Source organism: Limulus polyphemus, unplaced genomic scaffold, assembly GCF_000517525.1.
Source record: "Limulus polyphemus unplaced genomic scaffold, Limulus_polyphemus-2.1.2 Scaffold193, whole genome shotgun sequence".
Lineage (NCBI taxonomy): Eukaryota > Metazoa > Arthropoda > Merostomata > Xiphosura > Limulidae > Limulus > Limulus polyphemus.
Genome location: NW_013665803.1, coordinates 504,366 through 527,613, shown reverse-complemented (window position 1 = coordinate 527,613; position 23,248 = coordinate 504,366). Strand labels below are relative to the sequence as shown.

The 23,248-nt window shown below is 33.4% G+C and overlaps 1 protein-coding gene across 1 annotated transcript in view; it reads left to right on the top strand.

The window, feature by feature from the left end:
• LOC106478243 (ankyrin repeat and fibronectin type-III domain-containing protein 1-like) overlaps positions 1-23,248 on the top strand; it is a 122,712-nt gene that overhangs the window by 20,351 nt on the left and 79,113 nt on the right. Inside the window, exons 3-4 of the mRNA XM_022381815.1 lie at positions 3,723-3,853; positions 13,682-13,768. Of these exons, the coding sequence (XP_022237523.1) occupies positions 3,723-3,853; positions 13,682-13,768 (218 nt within the window). The remainder of the gene's footprint in view (positions 1-3,722; positions 3,854-13,681; positions 13,769-23,248) is intronic.

Sequence of the window (23,248 nt, the reverse complement as noted above, 5' to 3'; positions counted from 1 at the left end):
GAGGAAATAAAAACATTTATATAGTGCTTTACTTCTAACCTATGGATATATTCATAACATTGTCTATATTTGTAGCTGAACATTCAACAACCAAAAGATCATAGAGAAAGTTATTTAAATCGATTTTACTATCTCCGATTTCGGACGATTGTTTGTTTGTTTGTAATTAAGCACAAAGCTACTCAATGGGCTGTCTGTGTTCTGCCCACCACGGGTATCGAAACCCGAATTCTAGAGTTTTAAGTCCGCAGACATACCGCTGTGCCACTGGGGGGCAATGTCCTAGGAAGGGGAGCTGAGATTAAATCCTGAGTCATCTTGTAAAAATGTCTGTTGTGCTCTACACTCGGGGTGATAGCTCCATCGAATTATACAGTTGCTTTTCTAACAGCCTCTACAACTTTTGTCTCAAGTCTTATGACGATGATGTGAGTCTATACACTGGAGCGAAATAATACGGTTGGTGTGAATACAAGATACGTGTTATGCCATAAATTGCATAGCTGAATACATGACAATTTCCATCAGTGACAAACGTCTTCTTATACGATCTCACACAAGTACAATGAAAGAGAAAAAAAAATCAAACTATTATTTCAGGTGACACTATTTACATGAATTTCATATCCTTCTATTGTAAACAAGTCTCGAATCTGTAAACAAATATCTGAATCATGTTATTTATTTTATCGATTAAGCTGCGTTGTTTTAGCACTTAGAAATCAGAACTGTACACAACAAGCACAAAACTAAAAATTGTCGGAATGTATAGTTAAATGAATTGAAATCTAAACTTTTTTCTTAAAATGAATATTCATAAAAGAACAGGCACAAATTGGCCACATTTGAAGAGAAATTAGCGTCCATTGGAATACCCGCCGTTTGTTTATAGATCAGTTGATAAATACAGAAGTACAGTATGTTTTTACATTGAATCTTAGTGAAGTTATATTTTATAGTACCCATCTCTGCATCCATAAAATTATCAAACAGGTTATTAAATACTCTAACAAGGTCTTTTAAATATATTGTAGTATATAATGTAGTAAAATCATAAGTCGCGACTTAATTGGCTGTTTTTAAAGAATCTAAATTATTTAGACATTCTATAATTGGAATATTATTTTTTATAATTCCCCAAAAAATTCTGAATTTTTTGATAACACTGTTTTTTTTAATTTTTAAACAAAATAACTAAAAGTTTGTTAAGTACAATGAAATTGGATTTGGTAACAGTATTTAAAGAATTGGTAATAAATCAAAATTTTACAGGATTCTTATGCAGTTTAGGGATAGCATATAAAAACGGTAAATTATAGCAGTTTGTGTACATATTTCAATTTTTAACTGCTTTCTTTATATTAGTAATCATAGTATCTTTCTTTAAAGCAGTTTTTGTAAAAGTACTTGAGGTATTAATTTCATTAATTAAAATTTGAGCATATAATTTTTACATATAAAGACAAAATTACATCCAGTTTTATCAATAGGTGTAATGATATAATTATATTGAACTTTTTTATTTTGTTTTTAAAAACATTAAATGACAAGTCTATTTTATATCTAGATAAATTTGGGTTCTTAATTGAGTTTTAATGCTTTTAATATTATATTTAATATTTATTTAATATTATATTATAATTTAATATTATACAGTTTCCACTCAAAAAAGAAACACGGTGGGAAATATGTTTTTATTTATTTTAATAATATAATTATTAATATTATTTTCTTTTTTTTAAGATCTCAGATTTATTTGTCTTTTTTAAAATTCGAAATTTAGTACTATTTTTAAAATTTTATTTTAATGCATTATTTTCTATTACTTCTAAATTACCTGTTACTATATGATTATAAAAAGTGTCCTTAAATTCATTGTTACTACAAATAAAAGGTAAATTATCTATTTCTAAAGGATTAAATTATTCAATGATTTTTTTTATAATTAAAAAGAAGAGGTCCGATAGGTTTATTATATTTAAAACTGACTCTAGGTTATGATGATTTTAAAGCAAAACTATTTTCTTGAACACTTTTATGAATAAGATACAGTAATTTTATGTTTAAAATCTATTACAAAATATAATTTTTTTTTTTTGGTTTGTGAAAGGTTATTCAGATCTTGATTACGTTTTAATTTCAATTTTGGTAGATCAATAATTAAATATTTTATATGAATCTCATTTAAAAAAATTCAAAACATACTTTAAAAAATATCTAATTTTCGTATTTTTAATTCAAATGGCTGTTTAGTTATGAATTTTATTAAATTATCAGATTTATCAAAAAGCAGTGTCTAGATTTTTACAAACTTTTCCTAATTGATTCATTTACTATTACTTTGACCCCTACATTATTGAACGAGTGTTTATTAAAATGATCTATTTCTATTGTATGAGGAAAACATTTTTTACTTTGTGATCTATGTAAGTTAATCCTAAGATGTAAAGGATTAGATGTTTGCCCTACATATTTAATACCGCATATACCACAAGTTAAAAGATAAATAACATTATCCATTTTACAAAGTGGTATATCTTGTCGTACATTTTAAAATTCCATGGCGGCCGGACAAGTTAAACATCTAGAACTGTTGCAAGTAAATTTTTCTTGAATATGAATGGCTAGTTCACAAACTGACAAATAGCTAGCCAGACTAATAAACAGTATACAGTAAAGAAGAAATAATAATTAGAAAAAGAGAAAATCAGCATTTTGAAATAAATAGATAGATAGCTCAATGACTATCAGTTATAATTATTGCTAATAGGCGATTTACATCAGCACTGTTAAACTATAAATAAGTTATAATCATTTAAAGCATATACTGTCGCATCCAGTCAGTCATCCATAGTCATAAACAGATAAAGCTTGTGGTAATACCACACAAAAAGCGTTGGGGATATCCCATCTATCAAGCAAAATTCAAAAAGCGGAAGTTAAACAAGTTAACCATCATGGAAAATCAAAACAAGGGTGAGAAGGTGAGTGCTTAAACCCGAAATGTCTCACCTCCTACTGCCTTTCGCTGTCTGCAGCCAGATGTGTGAAGGCAGTTACCCTTAAAGGTACTTATTTTCGACAATTTATAAGTAAGTTACTTATTTATGTATTTTTTTATTTTTTAAGACCTTTGTGTGGGTAGTAGTTCGGAGTTCTATACTGTAGAAATTTTGGATGGTTTTGTTTCTACTTTTAGATCTTATATAACTTTAAGGGTAACTGCCTTCCTACTTGTGGCTGCAGACAGGGAAAGACAGTAGGAGGTGAGACATTTTGGGTTTAAGCACTCACCTTCTCACCCTTGTTTTAATTTTCCATGATGGTTAACTTGTTTAACTTCCACTTTTTGGATTTCGCTTGATAGATGAAATTGGGTAGTATTACCACAAGCTTTATCTGTTTATGACTATGGATGACTGACTGGATGTGACAATATATGCTTTAAATGATTATAACTTTTTTATTGTTTAACAGTGCTGACCTAAATCGCATATTAGCAATAATTATAATTGATAGTCATTGAGCTATCTATATATATTGAAGTAAGTAGTTCAACGTTAGAACTAACGTGAAGGTTTTACTTTTTCACCAGTTTTCTCACTTAAGACTTTTACGATCTGAAAAAAAAAATACTTGATTTTTCTCTATTTCTGATTTTGCTAGACAATATGAATCAAAAAGTAAAGTCTCTCATGATGGCTTTCTTTCATTTATCTCAGTCACGTGACCGAGAAGAAGCCCGTCCAGAAGAAAAAACCACCTTTGCTAAGAGCCAAGACACTGCCAGCAATTATAACTCCAAGTCTGAACATCATTCAGGCCCAGCTCGACGCTAACAACACTGTAACTGGTAAGTGTGGATACATTCAACCACCAATACCGCAAAGAAGTATCCAGTTTTCATCATAAAAACCGACTACTTAAACTAACCGTTATAAAAAAAAATATTTGAAAGATAATATAATAATGCATTATGATAATAGTTTTTAAAAAATCTCTTAAAATAGTGAAAAAATTATCGTAGATAAATAATCCTTTTCTGTTATTTTATTTTAAACTTTTTTTTTTCTTTTCGAAAGATGTAAAGGCGGACAAAAATGCCATTGTTATAATTATATTACGGATCAAAAGCCAAGTGTTCGAACTGCGGTAATAATAAACGATAATATAAAATACCAATTGTTTAATGCTATAGATTTTTCCCTTATTATTGAGTATTAAATACTGATATACATATACAATATTTTTCGTACATATATATATATGTATATATATTTATATATTGAACTTCCTGTATTCGACTTTGATTATTTATAGAAGACTGGTAATCATATCTTCTCCGCTATATTTATAGGTAAACATTGTCTTAAGAGTTATTACTGAATACAATGAACAACTTTTAAACATGCACGACACAGAAACAAGTTTCAAAACGCTTTCTCAGTCTTCACGAAACATTGAGGCGCCATCTATAAAACAATCGTCTGATCTTCAAAACTGACCAGAGTTTGCTGGTACTAAAAAAGAAACAACAATATAAATAAAAGTAAGGTCTTAATTATTAATTTTTTTATTTTAAAAATCATTGTTCAACTATGAAAATGAAAAGCTAGGTAAATCAAAGAATGAAAAAAGAAGAATCGTGAGAAATGGACAAATTATAAATGATGAGGAGTAGAAAAACTCGTGTACATATAAAATGTAAATTCAGGATTTAAAAAAAATTGATGTGTGCTTGTTAACATCAAGTTTTAGGTTTATGTTTTAGGCCTATATTTGGGCAACGACAACTGTCTGTATTATAATTACATAGCGCACATCACACCTGCTCTGAGTTGTATGTTCATGATAGAAACAACACACACGTATATAGGTAAAAAAAAATTAGTAGTTCATATTCAGAAAACTTTTATAAGCCATGGTGCTATTGAATATACCCAGTTTTATTAGTCTGATCTTTGGTCCTTATTAAGGCAGTTTCACCTGATTAAAGAGTTCGGGATTATCCGGTTTTACTGAAAATGTATTGCTCCTGATGAAAACGGGTTTACCTGTCGAAAAAGCTAGCGTTTATCGTGTTTTACTGAATGTATTGAGAACTAATATTTATTTCTCATGCAATGGGCAGAGGTCAGTAGAAAATGTCATTACTGAAATTAATTTACTTGCTACGTCACTCCCTCGATTGTAGCTCTGAATAAAGCCAGTGGCTCAGCGGTAAGTCTGGAGGTTTATAACGCTAAGAACCAGGTTTTGGTACTGGGCACAACACAGATAGCCCATCTTGTAGATCTGAACTTGAAAACAAAGAAACAAACCTTTCTCGTCAGTTAAAAGAAATATTTAACTTTCGAATGAGTAAAGAAGCCAGAATGTGTTAATAGTAACACATGAGAAAGTGTTGTTTGTTTGGTTAAAGTTAAGCACAAAGCTACGCAAAGGGCTATCTGTGCTCTGCCCACCATGGGTATCGAAACACGATTTCTAGCGTTACAAGTCCGCAGACATACTGCTATGCAATTGGGGGGCGAGAACGTTTTGAAATATTTTTAAATAGACAGGGGGAAATATATATAAAAAAACTGTAGGAGAAAAACGAACATCATAAACAATTCTATGCGTAATTGCATAAAAATTGTCATTGCATAAACATTTTAATTGTTTACTTTTCCTACCTTTTTTTGTCGATTTTATGAAAATATGCTAATGCGTTAACTCATGGCAGTCGGTGTAGCTATAAAAATATATAATTGACGCAATATTGCGATAAACGTTTGTGGAAATCTCAATAAATAGGGTAAAAAGTACTGAGATGCATTAAAAAAATCAGTCATAACGCACGTTCTCACGTTATTTTTTCTTCCCCTTATCCGCAACCACATGAATCAGTTTCTGATCGTGAAGTTAGCATATGACCTCATCAATCTCCCAGTGTGGATATAAGAGGTAAAACGTAGCCTTCAATTTCACCACACAACCAAATTCCCCCACTGAAAAAGAATATTTTCATCTTACCTTCTTCGACCTTTTTTACAGTCTTCCCTCAAAAACTTCCCGTCAATGTCTCTAAACGCGATTATAATTACCGTAGCTAATTATTCTCACGCGCGGGGTTGAAAAATAAATTACTGCCACGTTTAATTTGGTTGTTTTTTCCAGAAATTTCTATTTTATACCATTACATATTGGTGTTTAGTCATTTTAATATTCATGATAACAGCAAATCTTTGTGAAAACCAGAAAAGACAAAAGAAACAAGTTCAAGGTAAACAACGTTCAGAGTAATCGTAGTGTGTCTTTGAGAGACAACGATTTTCAGGATATTTGTTAATTCCTGCTTGCATGCTAATCTGTGGTGCTGAGAAGACGGTAATTATACACCGCTACGCTTCTTTTATTGATGCTAATCTATGGTGCTGAGAAGACGGTAATTATACACCGCTACGCTTCTTTTATTGATGCTAATCTGTGGTGCTGAGAAGACGATAATTATACACCGCTACGCTTCTTTTATTGATGCTAATCTATGGTGCTGAGAAGACGGTAATTATACACCGCTACGCTTCTTTTATTGATGCTAATCTATGGTGCTGAGAAGACGGTAATTATACACCGCTACGCTTCTTTTATTGGTAAAGTAACATTTATTGGCTCTAAAATCACTGACCTACTACAATCAGGATTGTAAACTTTTGAAACTTAATAAGCCATGTTATTCTAAGAACCCATGAGTGAAGGGAAAGAGGAATATGTAAAAATACGTCAACCACACTATATCTGTCACATCCAGTGCCAACAAGGCCTTTCGTCAAACACCAAGATTCATCAAGCCGGCTGGAATACGACGGATATAATAGCATTCATATCATCAGTCGCATGAGTAACAACTGTAAAGGTGTGAACTAGATTAAATAAGGGAAGTGTAATTATATTACATTTTATTTACGTCACTTACAACTCAAAATTACTGTAAATATTAATTACGCAGTAGTATTTGTTTCTTTCCGATTTTTAACACCGATTATTTATTTATTTATTATTACTTTTTACTTAAATTCACTTAATTATCATTCATCAGAACTGGCGAACCAGCAAGCTAGTCTTTTTCATATGTAATCACATACTAATAGAGTGTCTGGCTAGAACAGAGCTAAGAACTAAGAACAGCCACGAGTTAGCTATTAATGACGTTGAATGTTTCTATTAATAATCCCTTGATATATTTTTACTTATTAATATGTTTTTTTAGTTTATTCATTCGACATTGTACCTCATATAGTTGACATGGCAACGTCGTACTCCAGCTTGAATGACATTAAGTTTCTATTACGATCGTTTCTCCATAAGAGACAAGGAGGCAGGTGAGATATAAATAGATCAAAATGAAGAAGGTGATTTTTCGATTTGAACTTCTGCCAAAAAAACAGACGTGTTCGCTGACCTGTCATCGTTTTTGTCGCGATAAAAATAATTTTAACCCCTCATCCACAGGTCTATAGTCAGATAAAAATATTTTTATTCCTTTTACGTTATATTTATTTCGATCCCATTTTTAATTATCAATCGTCTTTTAACTTGGGTTTAGTTTAGCGTACATATTTCCTTTTTTAATCCTCCTTTTTGGGATTTTGTTTTCCAGTATCACACCTTGTGTAGTCCTTTTCAGGTCTTTAGTCTTTTATCTTTCACACTAAACAGCCCATTTTTCATGAGTTCTTTTGACGCCTTTATCAAGTAATTGTTTCCGCCCTTTTTCTGGTTTACATACGTTGTTTGTAATAATTAATATTAAATATTTTACCTGAAAAACAGATAAGTAAAAGTTGACATCGAAACCGGAATTGAATTTTTCGCCTATCGGCTTTTCACTTAAAATATCTAATATAAATTATCACAATATAATTATATTGCTTTGTTTCGTAATCACCTATTTCACCGCTATTTCAGGATGGTAACAAAGAATTTCTTTTTGCTGACCGGACTTGTTAATGTTAACATGAATTTTCCAGTTTCTCTCCTTATCAAATATAAATCATTAATGGTAAAATACTTTTGGTGTATTTCTCTCCATAGCGATCAATCATAAACTCTTGGACAGTAATATAATTATTGTATATCTCACTATCTACCGATCAGCAACTCGTGAGGAGTAACACGTTTTGTCTATCTCTCACTCTTTACTGACCTTACTGTAATTTGTGTTTTTTTTTCTAATTTGAATCTTTTTGTAATCTGTCACCCGTTTTTGATACGAAGCGGAAATACAAAGAAATTAAACATAGAAAACATAAACAATTATATCATATCACGAGATAATTCGTTATCATATTATGGTTTATATGTCATATGCGAAGAGTTTGGAAAACATAAACATTTAAACTCTATTCAATTATAAATATGGTTTAGTAGATACTGGAATTAATTCCGAACAGTAGGAAATTAAAATATATATTATAAACAGAAATTCTAGCCGAGCGTGGTTAACTTACTGTGGTACGTATGAGATCTGAGGTTCAAGCCGAAATAAGACGCTAAATACGTTCCGTATTTTCAGCTGCGGGAGTATTACAACTGTGATATTGAATCCAGCTATACGGTTATGGATAACCATGCAGACGATGGAGACTGCTGAATGGTTGTCTTCTTTCTAGTCGGCAGTTTTAAATCGAGTAGGACATGCATGATCTTTAGGGTTTCATACCTGTCCGTTTAACATACGTTCAACAAAAGGTGCATATCAGATTTAAACACCAGAAGGTAGGATGTACTTGATCTTTAGGGTTTCTTACCTGTCCGTTTAACATACGTTTCACAAAAGGTGTAGATCAGATTTAAACACCAGAAGGTAGGACATGCATGATCTTTAGGGTTTCTTACCTGTCCGTTTAACATACGTTTCACAAAAGGTGTAGATCAGATTTAAACACCAGAAGGTAGGACATGCACTTGATCTTTAGGGTTTCTTACCTGTCCGTTTAACATACGTTTCACAAAAGGTGCAGATCAGATTTAAACACCAGAACCAATTTTTAACTATATTTATTTCTTTTTACGTTTCGCTGACAGAAATAAATTGTATGACTATTTTGAACGATGCAAAATGATACAAACCGTATAACCCGAACGCTTCCAAAAGGTGGGCCTTTCTTTTTAGGCAGTTTTATAAATGTAGAAATTAAGGACGGTTTTTACTAAAAAGATTATACTACGACTCTATGTTTAGCATAATTTAGCTTGCGCCCCTGAAGAAGAGAGGTCCACCTATCGAAAGCGCTCAGGTTATAGGGTTTTTATCATTTTGTATCAAGAATAATTGAACCTATGTGTTTTTCTGACATCATGAATATCTTAAACGATGGTGTTACTAAGGTTTTGAAGATTACTTATAAATATTACGTAGGCTTTTTGTCGTCACATGTGAATCATAGCCGGATGTTATGGTCTTGAAATGAGTTTAAAGTATATCCTTAAGGTAATAGATGTATTTGAATGTAAGCTTATTTTGTCGCTCGAATTAGTCGTTTAAGTGTCACTTTTTGGTTTTTGAAAATCGAATACAAAACTATGTGGCCTGTGCTTCATGAAATTTTCCAACTTTGGCTCTTTTATGATAACGTTAAGGGCTCTGTGCTGTCTTTCATTCGAGACATAGAATCCGGAACGTTGCTTCAAGACAAAATCCAGGTAGGAAAAATCCATAAAATATACTCTGCGTCAAGATTACAAACCTTGACAGACAGACACTCAAAACTTATAGCATTACAAGCAGGAGGAAATCGAAGAGCTGTAGGGTTGGTCATGTGTTGTTACACGTGAGTCATACAAAGCAAATTTTAAAGCGTGAACGTTCCCGTGAAATTTACAAACTGAAAATTTCCAGGGCTCGTGATCGATTGAACGCGGGGGCACGAAGTTGCCTTGAAGTGTATCGCACTCAAATATTTATAAAACTTCGTCTTACGTCAAAAGTTTCTGAACGGAAAACAACTGAAATGTTTGGTTGAAAGAATCGTAATGTTTTCACGAGCAAATTTCCCCAGTGGATTAACATAAGATTAGAAAACTAAATCCTAAAATTCGATTGCCCGCGGTGGACAGAGCGCATATAGCCCATTGCATAGTTTCTTGCTAATACAAACAAACAAACAATCACGAACAAACTTAATTTCTGTCACCATGGTTTCTTCACTATTACTAATAGAGTAATGTATAATTATATTATCAGGGTTTCGTTTGAATTGGGTGTTATGTGATTACTGAATTTTTGTCGTTTTTTTTAGGAGCACCTGTTTTGTGATAGCTGATTTTGATTCGTAACTGAAACCTAAAACACCTTTATCGGTTTTTTCTTTGTACACTTCCTAAATTATGTGATTGATACACAATATTTATTGAAATTAAATATTTATTTATTTTTTATCTTTATTGGTAGGGAATATTAACCACGAGGAAGAATCAACTCTATGTAACAAGCTGAAATGCGTACAAGATGTTCCAAAACGCGATTACCATAAGCTGAATGTCTTTACACGTTTTATAGAATATTCTCAAAATGTTCGCTCTCAAAGTAAATAAAGTACTGATAACATTCAGTCGACTTCCCCTCTATACCTTCATCAACGCTTAGCGTTATTATCTAAAAATTATATAAAGAAACAAAAACAACGTTACATTCCTTAATGTTACAATTTCAACTTAGTTTTGGAAAACTCTGTACAGCTACTTTATAGTCAGTCAATGATGGAAATTTTGCGTGCTGCCATCTGACGATCAGTCTAACAACAATTAATGAAAAATTAAAATCCTATAGAAACTATATGTCCGTCTAAATCAAGTTTACATTTATTTTATCAGATTTAACGGATTTGTACCACGAATATTCAAATACTTGTAAAACTATTTAAAATTAATATCAAAGCATATAATATTTTGCTTTAATCTTTGAATTATTCAATTACTGAACATATTAAATATGAAATAAAGCCTTTAAAGCAAAAATGAATTTCGAAAAGTTACATTTACACTGAGGAGGTTAGTGACATTTTATTCCACATATATCATATTCATATATTATAGATGTGCTTTAATGTTGTTATTGCAGAGAAAATTAGATTTTTTTTTTATTCCGAAATATTTTCTTTTCACAATTAAAATTACAAAGCGACAACTTATGATCCTATTACTAGCTAGTTTTGTTGTTCACAAGTATTCCCTCCTCGGTGGCTCAAAGTTAAATTTGTGGGCTTGTAACTTTAAAAATGGGATTTCGATACTCTCGGTGGGCAGAACCCAGATAGTCCATCGTATAGCTCTGTGCTTAACAACAAACAAACAATTGTGTTTTATAATATGAAACATAATTAACTACTATCAAGTAAAAAATACTTGAAAGATATACTAATTTTATTTTCATGTGTATCACTGAATTATTATTATTTATCAATATTCCTATTTTTATTTATAATGTGTATTCTTGAAGAACTTAAATTACCAGACGAACTTACTTGCCAATAATAAATTAGAAACACTAAAATGTTGCAATGTTTTGTTGTTGTTGTTTTTATTTATTTATAGTAATTTCCGGAAATTCTTTTGTTACTTTGCTCTAGATTTAAATATATATATTTTTGCGAGTAACAAAAAATCTAGGCGTTTTCACAGCAATGAACGAATGCTCGGTGATGTAAATTTCAACCCTGATGGGACAGCTGTAAGTTTACGCGTGACGAAACCAACGACAATGCTAATATCTTTGCTCGTTCGTTTTTAAGTTAAGCACAAAGATTTATATATGCATTTGGTTTATATTTTAAAGGCAGCACAACTTGAGCACATTCCTAAAAGTCTCAAATAACTCGAATAATTCAGTTTCTTATGTAGGTTATAAACTAGAATAAAATTGCTTGACGTCATATTGCTCGATATACAATTAGCTGTAAATATCTGTGTAGCTAGAAACCGATTAATGTATCGTTCAAAGGAGGTAAATTTTGGGAGCAATAACTTTTCTTCATTAGAAAATTTATCAAAAACCTGCATTCCAGGTTTAAACACATGAATTTTGTTTGTTGTAGTTGATAGAACCACAGAGACCGCGCAACTTTACTTTACTTAGTTTAGCCCACGTTTTATTACAGAGTAATAAATAGTAAAATATTACGTTTTCTCATTTAAACAATTGCGGCACTTCCCCATTTAATTTCTAATTATCCTTTCTTTTAATACTCTCGTTACACCTTCTTATATTATAGGGCAAAGATATTGTCCCCCCCCCCAGTAGCACAGCGGTATGTCTGCGGACTTACAACGCTATAAATTGGGTTTCGATACTCGTGGTGGGCAGAGCACAGATAGACCATGGTGTAGAAATAAATAATTTTAATACTATAAGACGCATTAATTGTAAATAGGCAATCAAGTGAGCACTATAGTATATAACAGTAATGAAATTAACACAAATCAAAAACGTTCACAATGAGACTCAAAAAAAAACCAATTTCTTTTTTCGTTACCAGTCCTTGTCATTATCATTAGCTCATATCGGAAAATTTCTATGGTCATAGTACCCAAACACGTTGTGGATATTCTATCTATCAGACGCCGATGTCAAACTATCCGCAGCTATGGGGACTCAGTTAAGGGTTAGGAGTTGAGTGCTTGAACCCATAACGTCTTAACTCTAGCTGCCTTTCGCCGTCTGCAGCCAGTTGTAAGAAGGCAGTCACCTTTAATATGTAGATACAAAATAACCTTAAAGTAGAAATAAATCACCCTAAATTTTTACATATGTAAAACTCCCAAAGAAAGATATTAGTTTATTAGACAGGTAGAATAATATATTATTTCGACTGATGAAGTGCATCTGTCAGAAACATGTCCAAATAATATCTAAATTAGACATATGTCTTGACCTTTCTTGTTAATAGAATATTATGAATTTAAAGTTGACAATTTATTCAAAATTGTGTGACAAAACTAATCCTCAACCATGCATTAATAAATCACTTAACGTACAATAATTAGTTTGCTTATTTTAAGATATATTTCTATTCATAACAATTTTCTTTTAATTTTTTCTATATTTTATTATCATAATGCAGTACTTAAAATACAAAACTAAGTGTTAGCGTGTCACGACCAAATATTGTTAAATTTTAATTATTATCCAATGTGCCTGTCAGCTAGGCTTAAAATATATAAACTCAAAAATATTTATAATGATTAATCATCTTGCTAAGCTAAGTTCTCAGACTTAGTTTGTATTTAAACTAGAAAATTATTTGAGTGAATGTGACTTATATTTAAATAGATAATTTAATGTAGTATTATTTTAAGGTTATAGATGGCAGTAAAACCTATTGCTATGTTAAATATTAGTATCGTTAAAAATGGGTAGATGGCGCTATAAAACTTGAGTATGTAGTTGTTTCCTTTAAACATGGAAACAGTTCCTTGGCATAATGTGTGATAATCTAAAAAAACACACGAGAAGAACACATCCTTGAACGTTTTCACTTTAATAATTATCGCCAAAATTTGTGGTAATTTTTTCATTTTTATTACCTGTATTTATTTCATGTAACAGTATAAAATAAATAAAACTTCAAAAGTTGAGTGCGTAATAAACAAATTTACTTCAACACAGGCCTTATGAAATCTTTCTTTCTTTTCTTGTAAGAAACGAGTCGGTCAACATCATTTTCGCAACAAGGATCTGGAAGAGGAACAACCACGGTACAGCTGAAAAGCAAGATTCCAGAAGAAAGTAAGAGTCAGCGTTTTGACATATCTATTTCATTGTTTCTTTGGTAGCTTACTGAAAGCACAAATAGAAATGGTTAAGAAATATCTTTCGTGTGTAGAAATTAGAAAATAAGTAAGAACACACCGATATTACATATGATTAGGTGACTACAGCGGTAGAAGTTTGATAGATACATTTCATGTTGGAGACGAATAGTGTTGCAGTTACAGGTGCCTCCATGATTTTGACAAGTAGCATTAACAAGAACATGGATCTTATGCTGCCGGATGGAAGTGTTGACAAAGTGCTAATGTTGGTGGTTTCTAGTTTTGACAATTAGGTTACTGATGCATTTCCTCCCTATTGCTAGTTGGTTGTGTCAAAAATTAAACTTATTTGGTAGTGTTGACAAGTACCTGTTCTTCACTTCTTATCCTTCATGCTTGTGCTTGGTAGTGTTAACCAGTGCGTGTACTTCACTTCTTATCCTTCATGCTTGTGCTTGGTAGTGTTAACCAGTACGTGTACTTCACTTCTTATCCTTCATGCTAGTGCTTGGTAGTGTTGACCAGTACCTGTACTTCACTTCTTATCTTTCATGCTTGTGCTTGATAGTGTTGGCCAGTATCTGTACTTCACTTCTTATCCTTCATGCTTGTGCTTGGTAGTGAACACTACCAAGCACAAGCATGAAGGATAAGAAGTGAAGTACAGATACTGGCCAAGGCCAGTATCTGTACTTCACTTCTTATTCTTCATGCTTGTGCTTGGAAGTGTTAACAGCTGCATGTATCTTCATACTGGTGGTTAATAGTGTTAACAGGTGCATGCATCTCCATGCTGATGGCTTGTAGCGTTGACAAGTACATGTGCTTCCATGCTAGGAGCTGATGTTGTTAAACTATAAATGTAGTTCCTTCCTCGTGGCTGGTAGTATTGGTAAACACAAGTATTTTCATGTTGGTGGCTTTAATTATCGATAAGTGGATGTGCTCTATGCTGGTGGCTGATTTTGTTCACAAGTACATGTTCTTCCACTTTCTGCAGCTGTAGTGTTCACAAATACATGTACGTTTATGCAAATGAACACTAGTGTTAACAAAGTGCATACTGATGGCTACAATTTCTAAAATTATCTTTTTTTAAATTTAAATATTTGTCTCTTTCAAGATACTAACTAAAATTAAAAATTGAAATCTTTAAATTAATAATAATTATAATAAATTTACTTACAGTAATGGATCATGTCTTCCGTTCTGCATAGTTCGGAGTTTGATCCTCGCTGCAGCAACGGCGATAGGCTATTGCAACTTTGCGCTGAAAGAAACAAATAACAACATTGAAATTAAACTATAAAATTTACTCTAAGTTGTCTGAAGATTGTAGAAATCTAAAATATATTCGCACTGTTATATTTCTGATAGAATATTATGAAATATTATGTTTATAACAAAATGTTATTGAATGAAAATATTTATAACAGAATATTTATAACACCATTAAATAGGATGGTCATAATAGTTTATTCTCTCCCTTTCAACCTGCGTTTAAAAGTGAGTAAAGTGAATTTAACATCTAGAACTATATTTAACTATGAATATATATTTATAATTGAACTAAGGGGATGAATCATGACAAGCAAAATGAGGAAATATTTCTGTATATATTTATAGTTCGTCGGACTCTGTGATTACCTGAATAATTAATTTTTGCGAGTTTTGTGCCCATAATATCATTAAAAAAAAGAAAGAATGGATTTCTACGATACTGCAATGAAGGGTTAATACTGCAATGAAAGGTTATATTTTTGGGTTATTAGACAGAGAGAGAGTGAAAAACAAATACAACCATCATATAAAACACGGAAGGTTCTGCAGAATTTAATTCGTAAAACGTATTTTGGATTATTACACTGGAAAACCGTATTAGGCTCATTGCATTTGTCTGCAAACAGCTTTTGAGCTAAACACCATCATTATTTTTGTATACTTATCACGCACATACTGTCTTCTATTTGTTTGAAGTAGCCTAGGGTTTTGATTTCCACGATATCCCATCAAATGTTTACGTTTCAACTTTTTATGCCGGCTGTGTATCTTAATGGTTTTGTACAACTCACTCTTATTACGCTTACTAATCAAATTTCACTGTTGTTTTACTTTTTCTTTTGTTATAAGCCACGATTAACCACATTACCGCTCTTGGTAACGTTTAAGTGGTTACTAATGTTTAAGTGGTTGTTAATAATGAGGCTTATGTGGTTATCCTCAATGTTTGTCCGGGACTGAATGTAGAAAGATTAACAGTAATTGAGTAATTCTTCTTGTTTGCTTCTTTGGAAATACTTCCGTTAAGATGCAACGCTGCGAGAACCAAATAATACTTCTTCACAGTATGTTGTAGCGTAATCAGAATGTGAATCCGAGGGTTCAAGGTTCGCATTCCGTTAATGCAAAAACGTGCGAATTTTGGGTGCTGTGGGTACACTGTGAGAGTGACAATAAAATTTTACAATTCGAGTCAGACAAGAGTAGTCCAAAAGTTGGCGGTGGGTATTTTGACTAGTTTCCCTTTCTTTAGTCTATCAGCTCAAAATCAGGGACGGATATGCGCAGATAGTCCTTTGTTTAGCTTAGCGTGAAAATTCTGAAAGAAACACACTGTTTATTTCTTATTACGTAATAAGTTTAAATTTCTCAGTTTATTTCTTTTAATAACTATATATAGCTACATAATGGGCTATTTGTGTTATGCTTACCACGGATATTCTAATGTTATATGCCTTCAGATTTACTGTTGAACCACCAGGGGGCTACTAGCAAAATCAAGTCATTTCTATATCATCTCTTACTGATGTATCATGTAGTAAGTTGTAATGGATAATTTCTCATGCTGGTTCTTATTGATTATTACATAGCGAGTTCTAGTCGTTTCGGGCCGAGTATAGCCCAATGGTTAACGTGTCGGGCTATAGATATCCGAGTCCAATGTTCGCGTCCCATTACCGCAAAAGAATAAAAATAAAAATCACGCTCCGCGCTTTGGGATCGTAAATGTATTATAAGTGTGACTGTAAAAATCTCACTGTTCGCTCAGTCAATAATAGCCCAAGAACTGGAGATTGTTGTTGTTGACTAGCTACCTTTCTTCTATTATATCACTTCAAAACTAGGAACGGCTAATGCAGATAGCCATTGAGTAGCTTTGCTTGAATATCCGAAAACAAACAAAAGAAAATCGAATCGTTTCTCAAGCTATTTCTTACTGACATATTACATCAAAAGTAAAAAAATCCCTCCTTTGCCGAGACGGCACTTAGAAACCGATACTGAACCCTGACTTTATTGCCACAAGCGGATGAGAATGGCGACACATTTACCCTGGACGGAATGCCAGTCTATCGCAGGCTACCCTCGAGCTAATAGATGTTGCCCATGGGTAAAGCCTCTTGCTCAGGGATATAACAGAATGTCGCGAGCTAGCCTCGAATATCCAACCATCCGATTACGAGTCCAAAACGCGAACCACTGAGCAGCGCCGACCTGATTTATTACATAGTAAGTTTGGTAGGACCATTCATTCGTCGTGTTATTTCTTATTGAATATTACGTATTGAGTTTTTGTCACGTATAAAATATAGATTGATAAGATAACTGTACGAGCCGTATCACGTAGCAGTCAGGGAGAGCTCAGGACTTTAAACATAGATACTTGCGTCCTTTACGTATGCTGAACTTATAAACGTTTATGTAACTGGTAAAATTACACTGAATTGTGAGAAATAGGAACGTCGTAAGTTTATCCATTCAAATATTTTTTTCGATATGTTTGTAATTACAACTCAGTTTTTCTTGATTCGTTCTCTTGTTGGGATTTCAATTTCTATCTATCCATCTGTCTATCACTATAGTATAAACTGTATACCTGCCAAAAAGGTTTCGGTGATTATATATTATAATGTGTTACTGTCCGTACTGTGTCACTATCTATAATGTGTCGCAGCCCATGGTTACAATTAGACATGCTAGCAGTCTTATGCAATATCAGGTGTACCTATTACACAAGTATAATACTTAAACGAACACATACGTATATATAATTATCGATATACTTCTTAACCGATTATATCTTATACAATACATAAAACCCACTGAAATACATAGAGTCTCACATTTAATGGCTATGATAATGAAGAAGTATAAACCCTAAAACTGTTTTCACTAAAGTGAATAAGTAAATTATCAAGTAAAATTCAAGGAAGCTGTTTTAATTATCGTGGTTTATATGGTTATTGCTTATTAATAACAAAATTACAACGATAATTTAAACTTCTACATCACAATACCGTTGTTTAAACCGTCAAATATCGAAATCGCTAACGTAATAGTGCATCGTTGAATCTTTCTTATCCAGCGAGTTACTATTCAGTCTTAACAATTTGTTACTGACTAAAGCTTTTCACGCTTGTTACATAGATGATATGTAATAGTGTATCATCTCCCTCATTGACTTTGACGCCATCTTTATATTTTATTGTGTGTATCTAACCTGTCACTTTTACTTGTTACTACTGGCAACATGACAACAAGTGCTTTCAGGAGAACACATCTCCATTTGAAATTGGGCTTGCCTGATTGGTTATCGTGTTGGGCTGAGGATCAGATGGTCCAAGCTTAATGAGGTAATGTTGCTAAACACGCTCCGCACTTTCAATTATAGGTATTATTAAAAGAGAGAGTCAATCCTGTTATCATTTCCAAAGAGCTTGACAAAGTCCTTGTAAAGGTGTTGTGTGTCTGAGTGGTGGGTGGGGTTAATGGCCTGACCATTTAGCCCATGTGCACATAATGTATCACTCTTCATTTTCTTCAGTTAAAAAACACGTGCTTACAAATATTTCAGTTTTAGTAATAAACGAAACGTATTATTTCTCATCATCAGGCAAACTTAGGCTAAGAATTCACTGCATTTCATTAATAAACGCAGCCTAAACTCATTACTGTTGTTGTGTACAAAATACTGTCATCTCGTCTTTCTAGCCACAGCTCTTTATTACCTTAAATCTGTGCTCTGTGTTTACCCATATTCATGTAGGTAATACGATACATATCAACAAACTCGTGTATCATACACATATGTAAACAATAACACCACATAACACATAAATGTATTTTACCTTTAGTATATAATAGATACAAAATGATAAGAATATGGTGGCCTAAAATACAAGCATTTAAAACCATGGTCGAATATCAACCCATTTAACCATACTATCTTACTCTATCATATCTATTTGCAATAAAACCCAACTCACTTGATACTACCCAAAAACAAAGATACCGCAAGCAAAAGTAAGCAGAAATGAGCCATCCATTGCAATTCGTGAAACCTGTCTGCCAATTTATTTTGTGACAATAGTACATACTAATATACGTACACTTCGATGTATGGCATGTATCAGAGATAGCATCATAGTCATTAAGTCCACTACATTATTACTCCATGGGTCAGGAAACAACAGTTGGTATCACAATAAAAGTCACTCAAACAAAATCCAGTGAAACAATGACTTTTCCATAATGATTTATCACTGTACAAGTTACCTCTCACGCAGATTAAGAGCACACACGCCTTCCTTACTCTACACCTGGAAGATCGGTGTAGATCTACTAGATCCTAAGGTGTGTTTGCATGTGTTAATGCAACCCGAAGCCACGCCCATATCCACAACAAGATGTTTCAGGTGGTCTCTCAGATAAACATCTGTCACTGTTCATCATGAAACACAACTGGGGTGCTCGAAAAGCTAGAATTATGATATGTTTCAGCTTTGTGGTGATCAATGTTCTAGGATTGCATCCAATGACAGCTATCCTAGCTGTAGTGACCTAAAGAGTTTCTGGTGGTCTGTAATATAGAAATATAGCTTAGCTTCACTAGCTAGCTCAGAAAGTAATGATTGCCACACACTTTCAGTATTTTTTATATCACACAACTGTCCTGAATGCCGTGATAGAGTTGCTAACACAAACTCTGAAATTGCACCTGACAGCTCAGAAAGCAGGAGAATAATCACGTTTTGCCATTTAAGTCCTGCAGCTGACAAAACTGTTAATCCTGCTATCATCCTAACCATTCATTAGTCCCAGTTCCAACCATACGGATTTAGGGGTCAGTATTGATGCTTAGGAAATTCTGTCAAACATTTTAACTGTTCTACTATTGGCTCCTTAGCTTGTAAATGTTTTCAACGTGATTTCGTGTGCCATGTAACTACTGCAGCCCAGAGCTTGACATATCTAGCTATTTAAGGATGAGATAAAGACTTGTCCTGCCAAAAATAAATCACTTACACACTCAATGTGCCTACCAAAGCCTTACTCCGTCTAAAGGCTTGTGCTTTTGCTTCTTTGGTGTTGTTCATAAAATCCTTTTGATAAATGACAGCTTCACCCGTCTACTAATGTGCACGTTCATGCCATCAAATAATGCAGACCTTAACCACTCAAGATATTCTTGTGACCATTGTGGTAAATCTGCACTAGGAGTTAGGATATATTCGACTCCCTTACAGTGAGTTGTGCTAAATGTTTCAATGTTGGCACATTTGGTGAGCAAGTAGTCAACTTTTATTATGCTGCCTTATACACCACCATCATGTATGATAGGTATTCATCGCAGTCAATGTGGTTAGAATTTTTAAGAATTCAAAAGCACAAATATGACTGTCTCTGTAGCCCATTCAGCCAAATTTTCAGACTGAAGAGACGAAGTGTGCATCTTCACCACACATGCACCTAGCACAACTCGGCAAACCTCATCTTGGTGAATTTCATAGGCTTCTCTGAATGGTGTTATATAATTTTCAGCTAACTTATTGTTAATGAAATCATCACTGCTGCTGTAATGGCCTCAGTCCATTTTGCAAGGTAACCTATAATGACCAGCACATATTGATTGCTAGATAGATAGATCATCTACGTAAATATTCCGTTTTTCGCGAAGAAAAAAAAAAGAAGAAATTCCAACTCTCTGGGACAGATCACATTTTCTCTGGATAACATCTATTAATGTCTCGATGTAAATGTGACCAAAAAAATAATTTTCACACATTAGCAGTGCTGTGAGAAAGTGCTGGTGTCCTCTAGTTATTACATCAAGCAAAATTGGAAGTACTTCCTGTCTAACAGCTCTTGGACCACTAGACAACTTATTTACGTGGTTCATAATAACAGAACAACAAATAATCCTATACATATAACTACTCATACAAGCACCACAGGTTTTGTGCATTGGTACTGTACTTAAAGGTCATGTGCGAACTTGCAGCACAGCAAGTAGCACCAAAATTAGATTTGGGTCTTACAGATGTTTTCCCCATGCTCCTGATTTGGTATTCATGGAGTATATCAATTATTGAAATTGTCACTGCTGCTGCAATGGTTTTTAAAGCTGCACAGTGTTCAAGATCTGAGAATTCAATGAATAGACAAGCTCCTTATCTAAGATAACCTATCTGTGCTATCATACTTCTGCCCAAAATAATAATGTACAATAAGATTATATCTTTATAATTCTGTACTTTAAATTACAAATTTACCTTCTAGATTTCTGAAGTTCATACGCCATTTCAGTAGTGCATTGGTCACACAGATGGAGAACTTCCTACCACACAAGACATGATGTCGATACTATAACTGCAAGAACTTTCTCTTTTTTTTGGCATGCAGTACTGGAATTTAAAATCTACAAAAGTATGAATAGAATATACAATACATGTTTCATTTCCTTTTTAATTGAATTTCTAACACTATTCTGGGTCCATATAATTTCAAAATCCTCATTTATAGGTAGTCATATGTTTACTTTTGGCATTGAATCAGAAGCAACACAAATAATACGCCCCAATTCAGTCACTACTGCCCCCCACACACACTATGCCAATAATAATTACAACTGTAAGCTGAATTCCTTTTGGTACATTTATTGCAAACCAGTGTTGACACAAAATTGAAATACACGCAAATAATTGTGTGAGCAACTTCAGCTTGGTTTCTGTATTAAACATGGTGTAGTACATGTTAACCAGAGTGAAGTCATTATTGAGTGACCAGAGTGGTGACTTCATGAATAATATCTGAAACATTGTATGGTTAAACAACATTTTACCAGCACCAGTGTCAACAGAAACTCATGGCTGTGTAATTTCACAGATATGGTGCAAGTCTCACCCAGTTTAGAAGCTAAGATTGACAACATAACTTTGAAAAAAAACATCTTGCTGTATCCACTAAGATGACTGGTGGCCACAAATATCCCACGCTTCAGTGGTTTAGACTATTCAAAGCACTGAAAGCCATATCTTCTTAGTTACTGTCTGTGAGGTAGTTAGAAGAAAGTCTGTTGTCTTGCCCATTAGTGACATGATATGAACAGTTTCTTATTCAATGGTATTACAGACAACAATTGGAACGGCAACACCATCTCCCTCATAGACATTATTATCTAACAGGATATGACTGCTACAGTTGTAATCCTATCAAGGAAATTTGGTTTGGAAATATCTGATTACCCACTGGTAGCCAGTGCAGATTGGCTATTTACCTATAATACTTGTGGCAGTGGAGCTGAAGGTCAATGTTTTTAGCTTAATGATACATTGTCATCTCCAAAGCATGTTTGGAAGGGGGTGTCAGCCACTAAAATAATATTTATTTTACTTCACTCTTTTAACTATTTGTTTGGTGTGGCCACTCTAAACTTCATTATTTCAGATGTACAATAATATTACATAGGGATACCCCTTCTCATGTAGACAACATAGATCATCTGCGTAAATATTCCGGTTTTCATGAACTCCGTATTTTGAGCCTTAAACTCAACCCTGCAGATTGCTTGGCACTCCAGATGGTCAAAATGTTTGTGCAATTTGACTTTGAGTTTTACCCAGTCGCTAGGCTGCTCCTTCATCATATGCCTTAAGCAGTAAGTGGTGGACAGCCCATTTTCAGAATCAGAAGTTTCACCACCGATTCCCAAGTGCAGAAACTCCATTCAATTACTTGCCAAAAATATTTTAAGAAATATCCTAGATACACTTCTGAATGCTAGTGGGTCAATTTGCTTTACATCCCTACCATTTAACATTCATGTCAAATACCAAAGCTACCTCTACCTCCAAGTACTTGAGATGCTGATGACACAATTGACACCAGTTCTTCTTGGTGCTTGGGAGAATATAGCATTTGTGATTAAGATCAGTAGAGCAGCATCAGGTCTTATTTTTGCACCAGTTATGACGTCCAAGTGGTCTCTAACAGCTTTGAAAGCCTATCTTTTAAGACAGAAGGTCTCTTCGCAAGATGACTGGCCTTCCACAAGATGTACTTCATCTTCCATGGCCATATAAAACCAGTATCTGCTTATTGATGACTCCATTGTTGGTTGGTAATCACCTTGAGGTTCCATAGAGGTTGCATCAAATGGTATTAGGACAGTCAG